Below are 18,884 nucleotides of genomic sequence, written 5' to 3' on the forward strand. Positions count from 1 at the left end.
GGTCGAAGCACAAATCCTCATGGAGGCATACGAGGAGGTAAAAGAATAATTAAGAAGAAAGGCAACACCGCCACAGTGATAAAGCAAAGAGAAAAAGCGTGCAAAGTATTGCAGACCGCCTGAATGCGTAAGTAGTGCACAATTACACACTCACGCCCGCTTAAACATCACAATACAATTCAAATATTTAATTCACATCTCCAAAAATGCAGTTGTACTGTAATTATGAAACGGTTAAATTTTTAATTGAAAGCACTGCAGATATGAGTGAAATGTGTAAAGTAACTCCATCACACTGTATAAAGCATTGATAAATTTTTTGATTTTTTACTGAAAACAAGACAAAATACCAAGTAATTTTTTGCAGTGTGACTCCATTAAATGTGTGTGTGTGTGTGGTGTGTGTGTAGATTAAACATGAACGGGCCAAAACGGACATGGCAGCAGCGTCAAAATCAAAACAAGATATGTCCTGCAGAATGGTATGGTCCCTGGACTAATATTACAAAGCCAAGCATATATTTGTACCCAGAAGGGTGCTGCCTCACACCAATTGTCTGTACGTTTTAGCAGTGAAAAAGAATACGCACAGACAGGCACGGGTGTGGTCACCAAAGGCTGACCTTACCCCAGCGAGGACATGGCCTTGGACGCTAAATGAAGGCAGGCCCGTCTTAGAGGGGATCACTGGGGGGAAAGGACGAGCATAGGGTTCCTCCCAAGGATGCCACCCGCTTCATTCAAGGTATGTCCTTCCATCTCTACATCGGGATACAACACATTCAATAGAATCAATTTGGACTGTCTGACTTTGTTTACCTATTGCCTTGCATTGTCTGGCAGCACTGTGTTCCTGTTGACGCCACCAGCACAAGCACCAGACGATGCTGACAGTGAGTACTCCATCAAAGGCATACTGTAGGGCCTGGCATGTCTTGGTCTACTAGCTTCAAATATGAATCCGATTAAATGTGATAGGGTGAAGGCCCCAGTGCAAGCAGCAACAGCACATGATGGAGACGATGATGAGGAGAGACCATCGCTCTGGATTCCAGAAGGCTATGGGGTCATTTAAGACTGTGAAAAGTACTATTACTCTACAATGGTGAGATCCTCATCAAAATCAAAAAATCTAATTTCTTTACAGACCCAGATGCTATACAGTGGAAAACCAGCCTGGCAACATAGTGCGTATTAATAAAAGGACACCACATCCTGCAAATTCCAGCTGCGCTATTTGTATTGTGCACAGAGCTCACAAGCTATCAGAAAGTGTATGGCAACCAACTCGGCGCCAAATAGAACTGGCAGACAATAGACATTCCAGTACAGAAGAAAAAAGATGGAAAATCTTGCACTGGAGTCCGAAATAAAAAAGAGGACAATTAGGAAACTGGACCTTGAAAAAAAAAAAACTTGAGAGGGAGGTGAGATATGCTTCAATGTACATGTATGCTAACTGTAACACAAATGTATAATCATTATTTTTCTTTCCTCCCCAGCCTCCAAGAAGATGACACAGCTCAAAATAAAATTAGGTATATTCTCGTAAGTCAAGTGAGCCATGACGATATGAGCTCTTATTGTGAGCCACAGGACGGGTGCATCTTTCTAAGTTTTTTTTTTTTATTTTCCAGCAATCAGATACAACCAAGTCATCGTTATAAGGCATCGCCCCTCTTTGCCCACCCCCCCAGCACCAGGTGTGGCCACTAGCCTATATGAAGCCAAAATTGTGTGTTCCTTTCTGCTCTGACAATGGCATAGCCCATTCGGTCGCGAGAAGTTTGTGGATGAAGAAGCACTTGTGCTGAGGAGAGCCTTCAGGCGGGAAAGGGTCTCAGGGGACCGGTTGGACCCACTGGCCTCCCTGATGACATCTATATGAAGATAACAGGTTTTCTGCAGATGGCATCAGGTATCTATGCAGCTACTGGGGTCCCAGGATTAAGCACCGCACTGGCACGGAGCCATGCACTGAGGTGGAGCAAATGGTTTGTGTGCCTTGCGCTTTTTGCTAGTGGAGCCTTCCTGTACTCAGTGGGGATGCAAGAACAGCCCTGAACAAGGCACAATTTGCCGCGCAATAAGGGAGTGTGTTGTTGGCTATCAAACAATTAGCAGATGTCTTCATCTCCTTCCTGGCCACAGAAGACTCTGTGACATAAAAAGGAGTTCTATAGGATTGCAGGTAAGAGGATCTCTACAAATTACAGGACAACTGTTAACACATAGTAGATATTCATCATTACTTTGTGTGACAGGTTTCCCCAATGTCATTGTGCAGTGGACTGCACACACATAAGGATAAAGCCCCCTCAGGGCCATGAGGCGATTTTGTGAATAGGAAATCCTTTCACAGCATTAATGTTCAGCAGTGAACATAACTTTTTGATATTGTCCATTGACGAACACTCTGCATGCCAGTGATGTGCATTGATTGGTATAATATTCCTTCATCTTATGATTCAGATGGTCTGCAATGCTGACTGTGTGATCAGCAATGTTGTGCAAAATGCCTGGCTCGTCCATGACTCCAGAATCTTTCGGGCCTCTGAAATCTATCAGTGCCTATCACAAGGTAAGCCACACAACCCGATTTTAAACATCATGGCTGTGCAAGAATATCACGTGTTTATGAGGTAGTAATGATGAGATTTTGTGTTTTACAGGTGAATTCTCGTGTGTTGCTGGGAGACAGGGGTATGTGCTGCCAGCCTTTTCTCCTGACACCTTTCACAGACCCCCAGGAAGCACAAGCAGGCCTACAACCATGCCCATGCCAGACCAGGGCCAGAGTTTGAAATGACCTTTGGCCCCCTGAAGGCACGCTTTCACTTCCTCACAAATTAAGGGTCAGCCCTGTTAGGCGCATTGATATTACTGTGGCTTGTTGCTGTCCTCCACAATGTGGCCTGCCTGAGCGAAGGAGAGGGCCCAGAGTGGCCACCAGCCATGGATGGGACAACCAGGGCAACTTCCCTGATGACGACAGGGTCGGCTGCTGAGGGACCAATATGTGTTGAATTATTTTAGTGATATGTGTGCTTTCAATTTTGGTTGGTAAATATGTCCTGCGGTGGCAGAGGGAATTTGGGTTTTTGGAGTTCGTTTTTGACGCAATTTGCTCTTATGATGTTTGTGTGCGGTATACTGTGTGGTGGTGTAATAAAGCTCTGGGGTCGGGTGGGGTATGAGTACTGGGGGTTGCAGGAAATCTCTCTCGCTGAATACCTGCATACATACTGGACTGGTAAGGAGCACTGCTATAACTATTATTAGTAGTAGAATTATAATGATTTAAACATTTGAACAAGTTGGGAAAACCCTTCAGTTAACTACTGTACCTATCAATTATCCAGTTGTAGGAATTATGGTTCCTCAATATACATTTAACAACGTATGCTATGTGTTACAGCACTACTTTTGGTGTCCCCCTCAGGAATTGCTCTTGAGAAAATTTAATGTAATTGTCCCCTCCAAGGTTGATCTCAGATTTTCGCCCCTGGCTACATGGGGGGTATGAAATTAATCCCTAGGTTGGTAGGAACAGATCTAGCCTATTACCAATGTTATCTGATGATGCATGACTTAATGGCAACATCGAATGTCCACCGAGTGACTACCTTTGCGCATGACATGTGTCCTGGTTACGCGCAGTGTGCATCTATTACACAGGGGATTCATCGACAGTCTTGTAGCGAATGAGATATGCTTTCCAAGGCTATGCAGTTGACCTGGGTGGGACAAAGCAAGGCCTAGAACATTTTATGCGCAATGCGAACTGTTGCTACCTGCCTCAGAGACGAGCACGCTACATTACATTATATTGCAGCACCGAGCACGCTACATTATATTGTAAACAGATTTTCATTGGTTTAAATTTGATCACTTTAGCATAAAAGATGTCTCAAAAATAAATAGGTAAAAACTAAGAATATATATCGAACAGGAAACTAAAAAGAAGGAAGCTATAAATACGTATACCGACATAGAAGCTTTGAATAAAATACTGGAGCCGGACTCGGATCAGGGGAGCGATTTGCTCGTCTCGGCCGACGAAGATGTCTTTCTAGAAGGATTGGATCCACTTTTGACTATGTATTTCGTATTTATACATTGTCTGATTTTTGTGCTTTGGATGTAGTTTACAAGTAATTTCAATGCTATATAATTCCAAAGTAGTCTGTTCCATATTAGTTCACTGTTTGCTGTTCTAAATTTCATCGTTGTAATAGTTTGAGGAGCCATTAAGGCGGCAGCGTAGCCTAGTGGTTAGAGCGTTGGACTAGTAACCGAAAGGTTGTAAGCTCAAATCCCTGAGCTGACAAGGTAACAATCTGTCGTTCTGCCCCATAACAAGGCAGTTAAGCCACTGTTCCTAGGCCGGCATTGAAAATAAGAATTAAGGTATAAAATAAATAAATCCTCATGGCCATTGTTTGTGGTTCTCACACCTGCCTTTGTCTCCAAAGTGTTACTGTTTGCATTTTGTCTGTGCTTCACACCCTCTATGTGAGTCACTGTACAGATAAAGTTTAGGCTTGGTGTTTTTACTTCACAGCAATGTTTTGTTAATTTTGTCAACTGTAATTCTGTGTGTCTTAACAATATATCCCTTTATTGTATTCACCACAGAGTGGAGGATGCAGATTATTTGGATGATGACGTTTGGGAGCCACCCCTCCCCAGCTAGCGCCCCCGCTGGTCAAGGCTTCACCCTTCACTGCTATGTCAATCACCCTGTCTGATGGTTCTACATCAACTTTTCATAGACCTCTTGAAAAAGAAAATAGGGACTTGTGGCACCATTCGTCCTAACAAAATCAGTTTCCACAAGACCAAGGTAAACGACATGACAAAGACAGCGGAGAGCGGGACCATACGTTCTATCAGGACTAACAAGCTGCTTTTTGTGAAACGGAAGGACACTAGGGAAGTAACCATGCTCACACAGCATAAGGCATTCAATAACATCCATGTCTCAAGGAGGGTGAAAAAGGAAGAATGTCTCTATTCCTGTTTCTGTGAAGGACTACAATGCCAGCATGGGGGGTGTCGACCTATCTGATGCTCTGATAGGCTACTTCCAGGCTACTTCCAGGTCCTCCATAAGACAAGGAAGTGGTATAATACATTGTTTTTACCACTTTGTGGACATTGCTACAGTAAATTATTTCATTCTCCACAAGCAGATGGCCAAAGCAAAAGGTCAAACCCCTCTCTCCCAGTTGGCCTTCCGAGAGCAGCTGGTGTTAAATGGCTGAATTGGGGGCCCAAAGCAACCTCACAACCATCACAAAATGGAAATGGCAGTTCACTTGTTTCCTGGTGGAGAGGGACTGCTTCAAAGACTATCACGGCATGCACAAGCTATGGTGAAAGTGAAATCCAATCATCTATACCTGGATTGTAAAACGAATGCCATTTGTAAATAGTTCAGCTTATTTCTATTTTAGTGAAGGACACGTGTGTAACCAAGTTTGTTTGATAAGACATTTGTATATATTTTTGAATGTATATTGGTTGCTTTTATAAACAGTTAATTTGTATGTGGTACCAATACATTGGATATGCCTAGGCTAAAAGTTCAGGCACTTTGGAGAGGTTAAAAAAACACTTGGATATCCCCTGTATGTTCCCCGATACCACCACAATGTTAGAGGTTGGTGTTGTAGAAACTTTTACTTTTAGGCACATCCAGTGTGCAAAAACAGTGCAATTACCACATTTGGACACTTTGGAGAGGTTGAAAGGACACTTGAATGTACCCTGGATACCCCTTAACACCACCACAATGTTTGAGTGAGGTTGATATGGTAGAAATTGTGTTTTTATACTGAACAAATAGCATTTAGGGATTGGAAATATGTAATAGAACTGGAATTATCTAATTTGCAGACATGTCACTTTGGAGAGGTTTAGGGACACTTGGAAACATCCCATGACCACACCTGACACCACTTACTAAAACATCTGCCCATTTCTAGCTGTTAGGTCTATCAATCCCATTGTTCACATGTTGTGGAAGCCATCTGATGCATTTCCAGCTCTGGGCATCAATAATTCACTTATAGCTTGTCAATTAAAGATTACTTTCAAAATATTTTATTTTATTTTGTGTGTGCTTGATCTTGTGTATTCTGAACTATGTAACTCCTTCTGATCTTTTCCTCAATCTCCCAGATGTCTTTCCAAATATACCAGAATCATGTAATTGCACATGCATAGCAGTTACTTTTGGGTATGTCTATTTAGGCGGCAATCTAAATTTTGCCATTACATCTAAGAGGTTAACAGCCATTATCCATAAAGGCAGCATTATATAGGCTTTATGACAGAAGGTTCAAGTACAGGGTTGAGTACACTAGAGGCAGATTATACTCTCACAAGCATAGCCTGTTACATCAGGGCTGCACCACAACTCCAGTGCTCAATGGCCGCAGTCCTGCTGGTTGCCCAGGTATAACTTGAAATATGTGGACACCTGGGTTGGATAATGGGACACTCCAAACCCTAGCGTGGGGTAGACCTGGGGATAGAGGAGTGTTTCACCCTCTTACCTGCATAGACCACGATGCCTATGATGGTCTCTGTGTTGCGGATGGTGCAGCTTCGCAGGAGGAGGTTGTCGTTGTGTAAGCCCACACGAGCATTACTGGGGTGCTCCCTGTAAAAAACATGAAAGTTACCTTGCCTTTCAAAGGTTTATAAAGTTAAGTCTGTTTCCATACAGTATCTGTAGTCAATTAAACCAGACTAAAATGAGACTCACATGTAACCTCGGAACCGGCTGAGGTCGTTGTTGGGGTTCTCGCATTCAATGCGGCTGTGGAAGTTCTCTGGAGTCAACTCGGAACCCTGAAACAGATGACACTCACACGCTGTAAATATTTCCAACTTCTACTAGGTATTCTGGTTAGAACTTTTATAGAGTACCTTGTGAAATTCTGCAGTTATTTTCCTGCCAGACCCAAGGACAATATTTTTGTCTCAAATGTTTTGCTTTCTTCTTCTTCTTCATTACACCATACATTTACAGGAAGTGTACAGCTTTTTATACATATATACAGTACAGTTGTGTAATGCAGGTAAATCACAGCTTCTTGCATCATGTTTTATCAAACTTTTTATTATTGTACCACTCCACCTTCAGCTGTACAATAAACGGCAGTGTTTTGTTTAGGCAGGTGCGAGGCACCCTGTCTCTTGCAAGCATGATGCTTTAACCTCAATTATTTAAAATACTGAAGTGTAATCATGACAATGATAACAGCATGTTCAAACCAATGAGAGCGATGTGAGCCACATACTTGTGGCAGATCTCTGACCACCTGTCTCTGTTTGAGGTTGGTCTCCCCGTCCAGGTTGGCCGTCTCGATGTAGCAGACGCCGTGGTGGTCAGAGGAGTACAACAGCAGCATGTCTGCAGGGATGATCTCGTTACAGGACAGACGGACAAAGTCCCCCACGCGGACGTCCTGCCAACGCTGGTCCACATACGTCTGCTGTTTCCTATCGTAAAACATACCACAAGATAACCTGTTAACTGCTTGAGTGCACAGAGTGGGACCATGTGGGTACTATCAAATATGACGAAGGCCTGAAGACCCTCTGTGGTTGAAACGTTGCTAACAATACCACAGGAGCAGAATTACAACAAAATAAAATATTTCATACATATGAACAGTATTCACACAAGCAAGGGAGCATGCCTTTAACCAACCATTAAAAGCACCTAAAAACAGACATGGTTATGTATTTTACACATTTAAAAAAAACTCCGTAAGACAACAATAACCCTGCACTTTTTTTTTGACATTTCAGTCGGTGACCTCTCTCAAGACAAGACCGTGAGGTAATCGTGTGTGTTGGAATAATCCTTTACAAATTAACTGAACTATGGGGCTCAGCACCACAAGAGAGACTTTAAAATGAACATTTATTTCAGACAACCATGAACTACATGTGCTGCATTTAACCTGCTCATTGTGTGTTATGGTCTGGGTCAATATTCAATTGTGTGTACAGTCAGTGTGTGTGCTCCTTTGAAGCAGGGAGTGTGGTGTGTGTTTGGGTACACAGTAACATGCACATGACGGAACCACGCCAACTGTAATGCTACCCGTAGCTGGTAGGGTGGGTGTTAACAAACAAGTCTTCAAACCAATCACAGGGCGTGAGTGTAAGGCTTCTCAAACACACACTGTTCCACCAGACTGGTGTGTGAATATACTTTAAGGTTAATCATTTATCTCATTGTCTACCACTACCACCTTTTCCTGGCAGGAACTGGGAATTTTCTGGTTAGAGACAATTACTGTAATAATGTGGTTTGTTTACATTCACCCAACATGAAAGAGTATGTTGAATAAAGTATGTTGGTGTGGATAGGCTATAGGGATTTTCTGGCCTCACTATACCTGAGGCTGTGAGTTATTGCATGGTGGGAGAACGAACAGGCTCTCTACCACTCACTCCTAGACTCTGGAAAAGGGAATAGGTTTCAACAAGTGAGAACTCAGCCATTGAACATTGATTTTCTCTTGTCAAGGCCTTATGTGCAGAGAGCCATCAAAGGAATTGAGTGAATGATGTGTGTGTCCATCTCTCACATGGCACAATAATTATGTTTTACAATCACAGATCATATGATTTACCTTTTGTAGAGGTAGAGATTATGTCAATTTGTCCTACTTTCAGTTAAGCATATAACTGCTCTAGGTTGCAAGCTAGTCAGTTCGATGGTACCATATACAGCCCTAGTAAGTATAAAAAAGAAGCTGCAGATCTATAGGTCTGTAGGTTTCGTTTACATGTTAAAGTAGTTGTCACATATAACTACCAGTCAGTTTGTTAACCTGTTATCTCACACTTATCCATGCTTTGCAATATTCCTAGACCAGTATGCTTATATAGCTATCAGAATGTTTACCTGTTCCAGAAACATACAGTATCAGTATGTTTTACCTGTCATAACAGAGCAGTTTACCTAATAAAAGCACACGTACAGTATGGTGTTTGTTTTCCTAATAACTACAGTATAAACGGATCTTGTGCATTTCAAACCGTTTTCAGTCAGTTTAACCAGTTTGTGAGCAGTAGTAATTCCATTTGCTCCAATTCAGAGATAATGAACAGCCCTTTGCTCTACGCAGATCTACCATGAATGTACACTGAGTGTTGAAAAAACATTATGAACACCTGCTCTTTCCATGACATAGTTTTACCTGGATTCACCTTGTCAATCTATGATCCCTTATTGATGTCACCTGTTAAATCCACTTTAATCAGTGTAGATGAAGGTGAAGAGACAGGTTAAATCATTTTAAAGCTTTGAGACATGGATTGTGTATGTGTGCCATTCAGAGGGCAAGACAAAATATTTAAGTGCCTTTGAACCGGGTATGGTAGTAAGTGCCAGGCTCACCAGTTTCAGTGTGTCAAGAACTGCAAAGCTGCTGGGGTTTTCACGCTCAACAGTTTCCAGTGTGTATCAAGAATGGCCCACCATCCGAATTGAAGCTGTTTTGAGGGCAAAAGGGGGTGCAACTAATGTTTTGTACACTCAGTGTACATACCTGATGTAAACCTCACAGATGCGTCCGTTGACGATCTTGTCTGATTTGTCTCTTCTATAGTCTTCCCAGAGATCCTTCACGGCTGTCACTGACAGCACCAGGAGAATGGGAATAATGCTGGATGAAAGGCATTGACCACTGGGATAAAGTTCAGAGCTGCCAGGAAGAGGAAATAGACATTTGCGAAGCGGTGGAGTTGTTCAAACAGGTTCTTGGGGACAAATGAGAGGAAGGAGTACTTGGTGGTGTTCACCTTGTTGCTGCTGTATGACTTGAGGACTTCCGTCAGCTCTTCATCCTCTGTGAGGGAGGACACCACCGTCCTTCTCTTCCTCCCCAGTTGGTCATTCGGATTGGAACTTTGTCCTTGGACTGGCCACACCAAGCTGTACATGATTCCTAAGACCAGTGAAAAACTCCACCAGTTCAAATCCAGAGGGTTTACTTACTGGTAAACTTGACTTAAATCCAAGCCGACCTTTGTATCTCTCCAGCATTCGCAGCCACTCACGATCGACCGAGCTCTGCCTCTTGATACACATGCCCATTCTGTTTTACTGTCGTTGTCTATCCTGATCCAGGATGCGGAGTCTCCAGGGTGAGGTTTAGATAGAGAAACGATATCTACTTTGCAGGGGAGAGCTTAACCTCTTAAGCTTAACTCCTTGATCACTATCACTACACCTCGCTGCCTTAACTTCTTATAGCTGAAGGGCAGTATTGAGTAGCTTGGATGAATAAGGTGCCCAGAGTAAACTGCCTGCTACTCAGGCCCAGAAGCTCAGATATGCATATTATTAGTAGATTTGGATAGAAAACACTCTGAAGTTCTAAAACTGTTTGAATGATGTCTGTGAGTATAACAGAACTCATATGGCAGGCAAAAACCTGAGAAAATATCCAACCAGGAAGTGGGAAATCTGAGGTTTGTAGGTTTAAGTCTTTGCTTATCCAAGATACAGTGTAAATTTGGTCCGATTGCACTTCCTAAGTCTTCCACTAGATGTCAACAGTCTTTAGAACCTTGTTTCAGGCTTCTGCTGTGAAGGGGGAGCGAATAAGAGCTGTTTGACTAAGAGGTCTGGCAGAATGCCATGAGCTAAATCATGCGCGCGGCCGTGAGAGCGAGCTGCATTTCTTTTCATTTCTAAAGACAAAGGAATTGTCCGGTTGAAACATTATTGAAGATTTATGTTAAAAACATCCTAAAGATTGATTCTATACATCGTTTGACATGTTTTTACGAACTGTAATATAACTTTTTTGACTTTTCGTCTGGACTAAGTGCCTGCGCCTCATGAATTTGGATTTGTGAACTAAACGCGCGAACAAAAAGGAGGTATTTGGACATAAATGATGGACTTTATTGAACAAAACAAACATTTATTTTGGAACTGGGATTCCTGGGAGTGCATTCCGATGAAGATCATCAAAGGTAAGTAAATATTTATAATGCTATTTCTGACTTCTGTTGACTCCACAACATGGCGGGTATCTGTATGGCTTGTTTTGGTGCCTGAGCACTGTACTCAGATTATTGCATGGTGTGCTTTTTCCGTAAAGCTTTTTTTGAAATCTGACACAGCGGTTGCATTAAGGAGAAGTATATCTTTAAGAGACCAAAAGAGCCACTCTTCCACACTCCATCACATCATAAACAACTCAAGTTGAACTTTTATGACTTCCTAGATGGTCTGTTAAACTCTGGACAGCACAAATGAATGGATAAATGAGTAACCCCATAGATTATCTGTGCTGTATGTATGGTGCTCCTTAATACCACATACAGTAACACAGACAACAGAATCTACAATAATCAACATCAGATCCAGGATCACCGGTCTTCAGCGTTAGGCTCTGTGAGAAAGGTGTTCATGTTTGCTATGCTTATGGTTATACAGAACTGTAGGCTGTATCATGTAAATTGCTACTTCACCTTTGATCCTACTGTTACAGGAAGCCCCAGTATGCAATTCATGGTGCTTTGGTGCTGATTAACACAGTGCACTGTGGGATATGAAGTTTGTGTTCAAGACGTTTTGAGACCTTCAATTTGAATGCTAGCATCATAAAATCAATAAACCTGTCGTAATGCTGTAATTTCTCTGCTAACTAAGAACATTTTATTAACACAGTAATAATTACTGTTATGTAACACGATTGCTTTTTCCGCATGTGTATTGTGTAATAACTAAAAAGGCTCAACTCCATAACTATAAATGTAGTAGTATGTAACAACACAGTGACTGTTCCCCTTAAAAAAGATAAACACAGGCCACTATTGTCCAGCCGGCCCACTCACCCGCTGTATACTGTGGCTACGTTGTTGTTGACCTTCTGGTCAAAACGGTAGCGGCGGTAGTCCTCCAGGGCATCCTTGATGGCGATGACGATGAGCACCACTACCAGGGGAATCATGGTGATCTCCTTCTGAAAGGCCTCCACCACCGGGACCCAGTTCAGCATCACCAGGAACAGGAAATATAGGTTGGCCACCCTGATGAGAAGAGGCAATAGTGGTTTGATAAATTCCACATCGACCCTTTAAGGCAGGGTTTCCCAAAGTAAGGGTTGCGACCACTGTGCTATAAGAACAACTGGAGACTGCGTTTAAGATGTCCGACCGTTCTTTTTAAGGTAATCTACCCATGTTCGCATTAGCCAATTCATGGACTGTCTATATCCAGGTTGCGTCTGGTTTATAAGGACCAACATCACATGTGCACTCTGTGCGCACAGGGAGCAGAGCGAGCAGTGACGATGTAATCACGTCACCCAAAAACATGGCAGACATTGGATGAATATTTAAAAAATGTATCTTCGGCTGTGAGTGATGGAGAGAAAAAAAACGGCCTCAGCAACAATTATTTGAATAATTCAATGGATGTTTTGTGCAAAAGGTGATGACTAAAGTATTTTATTCTGAATTTTCTAATCTAACTTCTCTATGTGGCAGTCTATGGAAATTGTCTTTCTGGGCCAGGCATCAGTAAAACTGCAGTACCGAAGCAAAACTGAAGGAGCAGTCGAAACAGTGCTTCTAGACCGGAACACTGGCCCCTTGGTTGGGACCCCATGTTGGGTCACCTGATATAAGAATTGGGTCATGATTACGTCAGTAACCTCCAGTAGCCGCTAGATGCGGTTATAATAAAAAGAGAGGTTTCTGTTTTCTTCCTACGAATGTGGCTCTTTCTTTTGAATGGTTTAAGCTACAAAATATAATGACCCCATCACTGAAAGATAAGACTCTCCGGAAAACGTAAATACGTAAGTACTGTTTTCCTCTGCTATGCCCACAAGCCGTTAGAACTGAGTGGACAAGACCAGGCACTAAATCAGACTGGGGGAAAAACAACATAAATGATTTATCAATGACTTTTCTACACAGAAGATCATACAACATTACTGCCTAATGATCTTCTGAATTTCCCAATACATTTCAGTCACTTCAAACCATTCTGCCTTCTGATTGAAATACTGTCAAAAATACTGTCAGAATAATTTGCAAAATACATAGCCCAAATAAAACAAATAAACATCTCACTGGGCTAGGATGTCATTTCAACGTCTAATTTTGATTTACATTTGGTTGAGATGTCAAATAACGTGAATTCAATGTGAAATCAAGAAAACATTTCACCATGTTTTATTGGATTTGGGTTAAAAGGTGGGTGAAAAAAATACTAAATTGCCTTACGTTGATGACTTTTTGCAAATCCAATCAGTTTTCCACATTGATTCAAAGTCATAAGATTTATATTTTTTGTTGAAATTACGTGGAAACAATGTTAATGCAACCAGTTTTTTCCCAGTGGGATTGTTAGTTGATTACATTTATTGTATTTACATAGTGGGGTCACAAAAATGTTTTGAGACCAAAAAAGTTTGGGAACCCCTGCGCTAAGGTTACCCTTATGGGTGCACTGCAGTCTCCATTTGGAATTGGCTCATTTTGAGTTAATTCACAACGTACATGATTACCAGATTATAATTAAGTGCCTCTAAGGCACTCCTGCTTGATGTGAGTTAATTCCCGACATCGACAAACATGATTGACCGATTATAATCAACTATGATCTACCCCATTCCCTGTGTAAGTCAGCATGTGGTTAGGGATCCCTCTCACCTGTGGAACTGCTGGAACAGGTTCATGGGAATGAAGCTCAGAAGGCTGTACTTGGTGGTGCGGATGCCGTTGCCCTGGCATCCCTTGGAGATGCTGTCGTACTCATGCTGGTGGGGTCCGTGCCGGGCGATGACCGTCCTCCGTTTGCCAGTGAGCCGCTGTGCGTTGTGGAGCTTCGGGGAACTCTTGGTGGGCACGGCGTCAGGGGCCGAGTACCTGCCTCGACCTGACTCTGCGGCCACCAGCTGCTGCCAGCGGTGTCTCACCCAGTGGATCTGCTCCATAGGCCCAGTGGCCTGGGCACCCTACACCCAGGACCCTGTACCCTCCCTGGGCCTGGGTGGTCAGACCTGATCCTCTGGTTCCTGAGGGCCGCTCACAGTGCAGTTCTACTAAAAGAGAAAAATACAAAACAATCAGAAAGGTTTCAAAAGTAGTGACTTTGTGGGGAAAGAATTAGGACAGATAGTAGGTCAGCTTCTTAGCTATGTACAGGAATCTAGAATTTCTCCTGAAAACCCAACTAAACAGCAGTAAGGTGAAGAAAAAAAACTAATTTGAAAAATACACATAAGGAAAGATAAGATAACTTATGAAGGGGCACCCTACACCCAGGACCCTACACCCTCCCTGGACCTTGGTGGCCAGACCTGGAGAGATGTTTTAGCTAATATTTCCAATACTTTGCACTAATCGCTAATTATAACCCTGTACTGTTAACAATGTTGTTGGGAAGATTAGGTTAGCTGCACTTATTAGTAGAGGCCGCTCAGTAAATGTGGAAACCCCTAAGCAATTATTAGGGCCCCTTTCAAACAAGTGTGCAATCATCACTGATGTACTGTATAGGTTAATATAGACTGTTTGTGTTTCACCAACTGACCTATTTAAGATAACATTTTGTTAACCTTTTCAAGTTTTTCTCGAGAAGTCTGGTCTGCTCCAAGACTGCCAGTGTGTCAATGCTTTGAAAGACTTCCTTTGTCTTAATCATGTTCCAGTCTTCTGAATAGGTGAAACTCTATTGATGCTCTATTTGAAGGCACGCTAGCTAACACTAGCCTAGATATTCTAAACCAAAGGCTTTAATATCAGTAAACTAGGGAATAGGATGTAAAGAGGCTTCTAAAATGAGATACCCATAACCCAATGTGACAAGCTGTCCCTTCCCCCACCATTGCAAATGGCTGATTTTATCAGGCTCGGTGAGTCATAAGCATATTCAAGAAAACATGGTGGATTAGGCTGAACTCTTGAAGTGTATGATTACTTATTCTCAGGAATGTGGATTTGCCACACACGAGACCTAGACCCCTGAAGTTATATCAGTCGCTAATAATATAACTTAAGAGCACATGATAAAAACTGGTTCTTTTAGTAACAGTAATTCTGTGAGTTTAGGCTTACTTGTTCATAATAACATAAGAGTGAGACCCGGCCTTAGCATACAACTGGGAAATCTGTTGAAATGCAAAGGCTGTCAATTCTGTCAAACCAAAGAAGTAAAACTGAAACAAAAAAGTAAAAAGGAACTGAGAGGAATGGATACACGATCCATATAGCCTAGTACTTCCCAGGCATAGACTACTAAAGCCTTGACTTATTCCACATTTTGTTGTGTTACAGCCTGAATTCAATAGATTTTTTTTCTCACCCACACAATACCCCATAATGACAAAGTGAAAACATGTTTGTTTTTTATTTGAGCAAATGTATTAAAATCAAGTACAGAAATGTCTCATTTACATAGGTATTCACACCCGAGTCAAAACTTTGTAGAACCACCTATGGCAGCGATTACAGCTGTTGGTCTTTCTGGGTAAGTCTGTAAGAGCTTTCCACACCTGGATTATGCAACATTTGCTCAATATTATTTTCACATTTTATCAAGCTCTGTCAAATTGGTTGTTGATCATGGCTAGACAACCATTTTCAGGTCTTGCCATAGATTTTCAAGTAGATTTAAGTCAAAATTGTAACTTGGCCACTCAGGAACATTCACTGTCTTTTTGATAAGACACTCCAGTGTAGATTTGGCCTTGTGTTTTAGGTTATTGTCCTGCTGAAAGATTAATTAATCTCTAATCTCCAATTAATCTCCAATCTCCAATCTATAGGATTTTGCTTGTGCTTAGCTCTATTGCATTTCTTTTTTACCCTGAAAAACTCCCCTGTCCTTGCTGATTACAAGGATACCCATAACCTGGAGCCGCTTCTATGCTTGAAAATATAGAGAGTGGTACTCAGTACCACTCTCTATATGTGGTTAGAGCGTTGGGTCAGTAACCAAAAGGTTGCTGGATCGAATCCCCAAGCTGACAAGGTAAAAATCTGTTGTTCTGCCCCTGAGCAAGGCAGTTAACCCACTGTTCCCCGGGCGCCGAAGACGTGGATGTCGATTATGGCAACCCCTGCACTGCTCTGTTTCAGAGGGGTTGGGTTAAATATGGAAGACACATTTCAGTTGAATGCATTCAGTTGTACAATTGACTAGGTATCCCCCTTCCCTTATTGGATTTGTCCTAAAAATAACATTTTGTATTCAGGACAAAAAGTAAATTGCCTTGCCACATTTTTTGCAGTATTACTTTAGTGCCTTGTTGCAAACAGGATGCATGTTTTTTGGGAATATTTTTTATTATTCTGTACAAGTTTCTGTCTTTTCACTCTGTCATTTAAGTTAGTATGTGGAGTAACTACAATGTAATTGATTCATCCTCAGTTTTCCTATCACAGCCATTAAACTCTGTAACAGTTAACAATTGGCCTCATGGGGAAATCCCTGAGTGGTTTACTTCCTCTCCGGAAACTGAGCTAGGAAGGACGCCTGTATCTTTGTAGTGACTGGGTGTATTGATACACCATCCAAAGTGTAATTAATAACTTCACCATGCTCAAAGAGATATTCAATGTCTGCTTTTTTATTTTTACTCATCTACCAATAGATGCCCTTCTTTGCAAGGAATTGGAAAACCTCCCTGGTCTTTGTGGTTGAATCTGTGTTTGAAATTCACTGCTCGACTGAGGGACCTTACAGATAATTGTATGTGTGGAGTACAGAGATTAGATAGTCATTCAAAAATCCTGTTAAACACTATTATTGCACATCGAGTGAGTCAATGCAACTTGTTAAGCAATCTTTTACTCCTGAACTTGTTTAAGCTTGCCATAACAAAGGGGTTGAATACTTATTGACTCAAGACATTTCAGCTTTGAATTTTTTATTAATTTGTAAAAAAGAAAAGAAAATCAACATAATTACACTTTGACATTATGTTGTATTGTGTGTAGGCGATTGAAAAAAATCTATAAATAATCAATTTTAAATTCAGGCTGTAATACAAGAAAATGTGGAAAAGTCAAGGGGTGTGAATACTTTCTGAAGGCACTGTATATAAACTCAGCAAAAAAGAAACGTCCTCTCACTGTCAACTGCGTTTATTTTCAGAAAACTTAACATGTAAATATTTGTATCAACATAACATGATTCATCAACTGAGACATAAACTGAACAAGTTCCACAGACATGTGACTAACAGAAATGGAATAATGTGACCCTGAACAAAGGGGGGGTCAAAATCAAACGTAACAGTCAATGCAGCTGGTGGCCACACCAGATACCAAGTACTGCAGTGCATCTCCTCCCCATGAACTGCACCAGATTTGCCAGTTCTTGCTGTGAGATGTTACCCCACTCTTCCACCAAGGCACCTGCAAGTTCCCGGATAATTCTGGGGGGAATGGCCCTAGCCCTCACCCTCCGATCCAACATGTCCCAGACGTGCTCAATGGGATTGAGATCCGGGCTCTTCGCTGGCTATGGCAGAACACTGACATTCCTGTCTTGCAGGAAATCACGCACAGAACGAGCAGCATGGCTGGTGGCATTGTCATGCTGGAGGGTCATGTCAGGATGAGCCTGCAGGAAGGGTACCACATGAGGGATGAGGATGTCTTCCCTGTAACGCATAGCGTTGAGATTGCCTGCAATGACAATAAGCTCAGTCCGATGATGCTGTGACACACCGCCCCAGACCATGACGGACCCTCCACCTCCAAATCAATCCCGCTCCAGAGTACAGGCCTCAGTGTAACGCTCACACCTTCGACGATAAATGTGAATCCGACCATCACCCCTGGTGAGACAAAACCACTACTCGCCAGTGAGGAGCACTTTTTGCCAGTCCTGACTGGTCCAGCGACGGTGGGTTTGTGTCCATAGGCGACGTGGTTGCCGATGATGTCTGGGTAGGACCTGCCTTATAACTGGCCTACAAGCCCTCAGTCCAGCCTCTCTCAGCCTATTGCGGACAGTCTGAGCACTGATAGAGGGATTATGCGTTCCTGGTGTAACTTGGGCAGTTGTTGTTGCCATCCTGTACCTGTCCCACAGGTGTGATGTTGGGATGTACCGATCCTGTGCAGGTGTTGTTACACGTGGTCTGCCACTGCTAGGACGATCAGCTGTCCGTCCTGTCTCCCTGTAGCGTTGTCTTAGGCGTCTTACAGTACGGACATTGCAATGTATTGCCCTGGCCACATCTGCAGTCATCATGCCTCCTTGCATCATGCCTAAAGGCATGCTCACGCAGTGACCCTGGGCATCTTTCTTTTGGTGTTTTTCAGAGTCAGTAGAAAGGCCTCTTTAGTGTCCTTAGTTTAACATAACTGTGACCTTAATTGCCTACCGCCTGTAAGCTGTTAGTGTCTTAACGACCGTTCCACAGGTTCATTGAACAAGCAAGGGAAACAGTGTTTAAACCCTTTAGATCTGTGAAGTTATTTGGATTTTTACGAATTATCTTTGAAAGACAGGGTCCTGAAAAAGGGACATTTCTTTTTTTTTTTATTAAACGTAGGTTAACTAATCTGGTAACGTTATCTTTCGTTACCATGAGCTCGCTAGCTTGTAGTTCTAAAACACGAAAATGAGTTGCTTCTGGTTCGTTCAGCCAAAAACAATAAAGCATGAAGATAGGCAAAAACTGCTTCTCCAATAGAAATCCCGATCACACTTGTTGGCGATGTCATGTAGATGTTGGCTAGCTACACTCATGCGCAGAATCACGTCATCTGGTCTAATAGTCGTCTCGCGCCAAACTGCGCATGTGCACGTTGTAAAATCAAAGGCACTCTGATATAGTTGTTTTTGACAAAAATTAAAACGTGTCAGT

General features: G+C 42.2%; 1 protein-coding gene across 2 annotated transcripts in view; it reads right to left on the reverse strand.

The window, feature by feature from the left end:
- atp10d (ATPase phospholipid transporting 10D) overlaps positions 1-18,884 on the reverse strand; it is a 35,249-nt gene that overhangs the window by 15,460 nt on the left and 905 nt on the right. The window contains exons 2-6 of one of the 2 annotated variants that reach the window (XM_023994303.2): positions 13,711-14,099; positions 11,884-12,078; positions 7,314-7,515; positions 6,776-6,861; positions 6,564-6,670 (exon numbers count right to left, since the gene is read on the reverse strand). In XM_023994303.2, the coding sequence (XP_023850071.1) occupies positions 6,564-6,670; positions 6,776-6,861; positions 7,314-7,515; positions 11,884-12,078; positions 13,711-13,994 (874 nt within the window). In that variant the 5' untranslated portion in view covers positions 13,995-14,099. Of the gene's footprint in view, positions 1-6,563; positions 6,671-6,775; positions 6,862-7,313; positions 7,516-11,883; positions 12,079-13,710; positions 14,103-18,884 lie in introns of both variants that reach the window. The other variant, XM_023994302.2, reaches the window with a different exon arrangement.

The sequence above is a fragment of the Salvelinus sp. IW2-2015 genome, linkage group LG9 (genome assembly GCF_002910315.2).
Source record: "Salvelinus sp. IW2-2015 linkage group LG9, ASM291031v2, whole genome shotgun sequence".
In the NCBI taxonomy this organism is placed as follows: Eukaryota; Metazoa; Chordata; class Actinopteri; order Salmoniformes; family Salmonidae; genus Salvelinus; species Salvelinus sp. IW2-2015.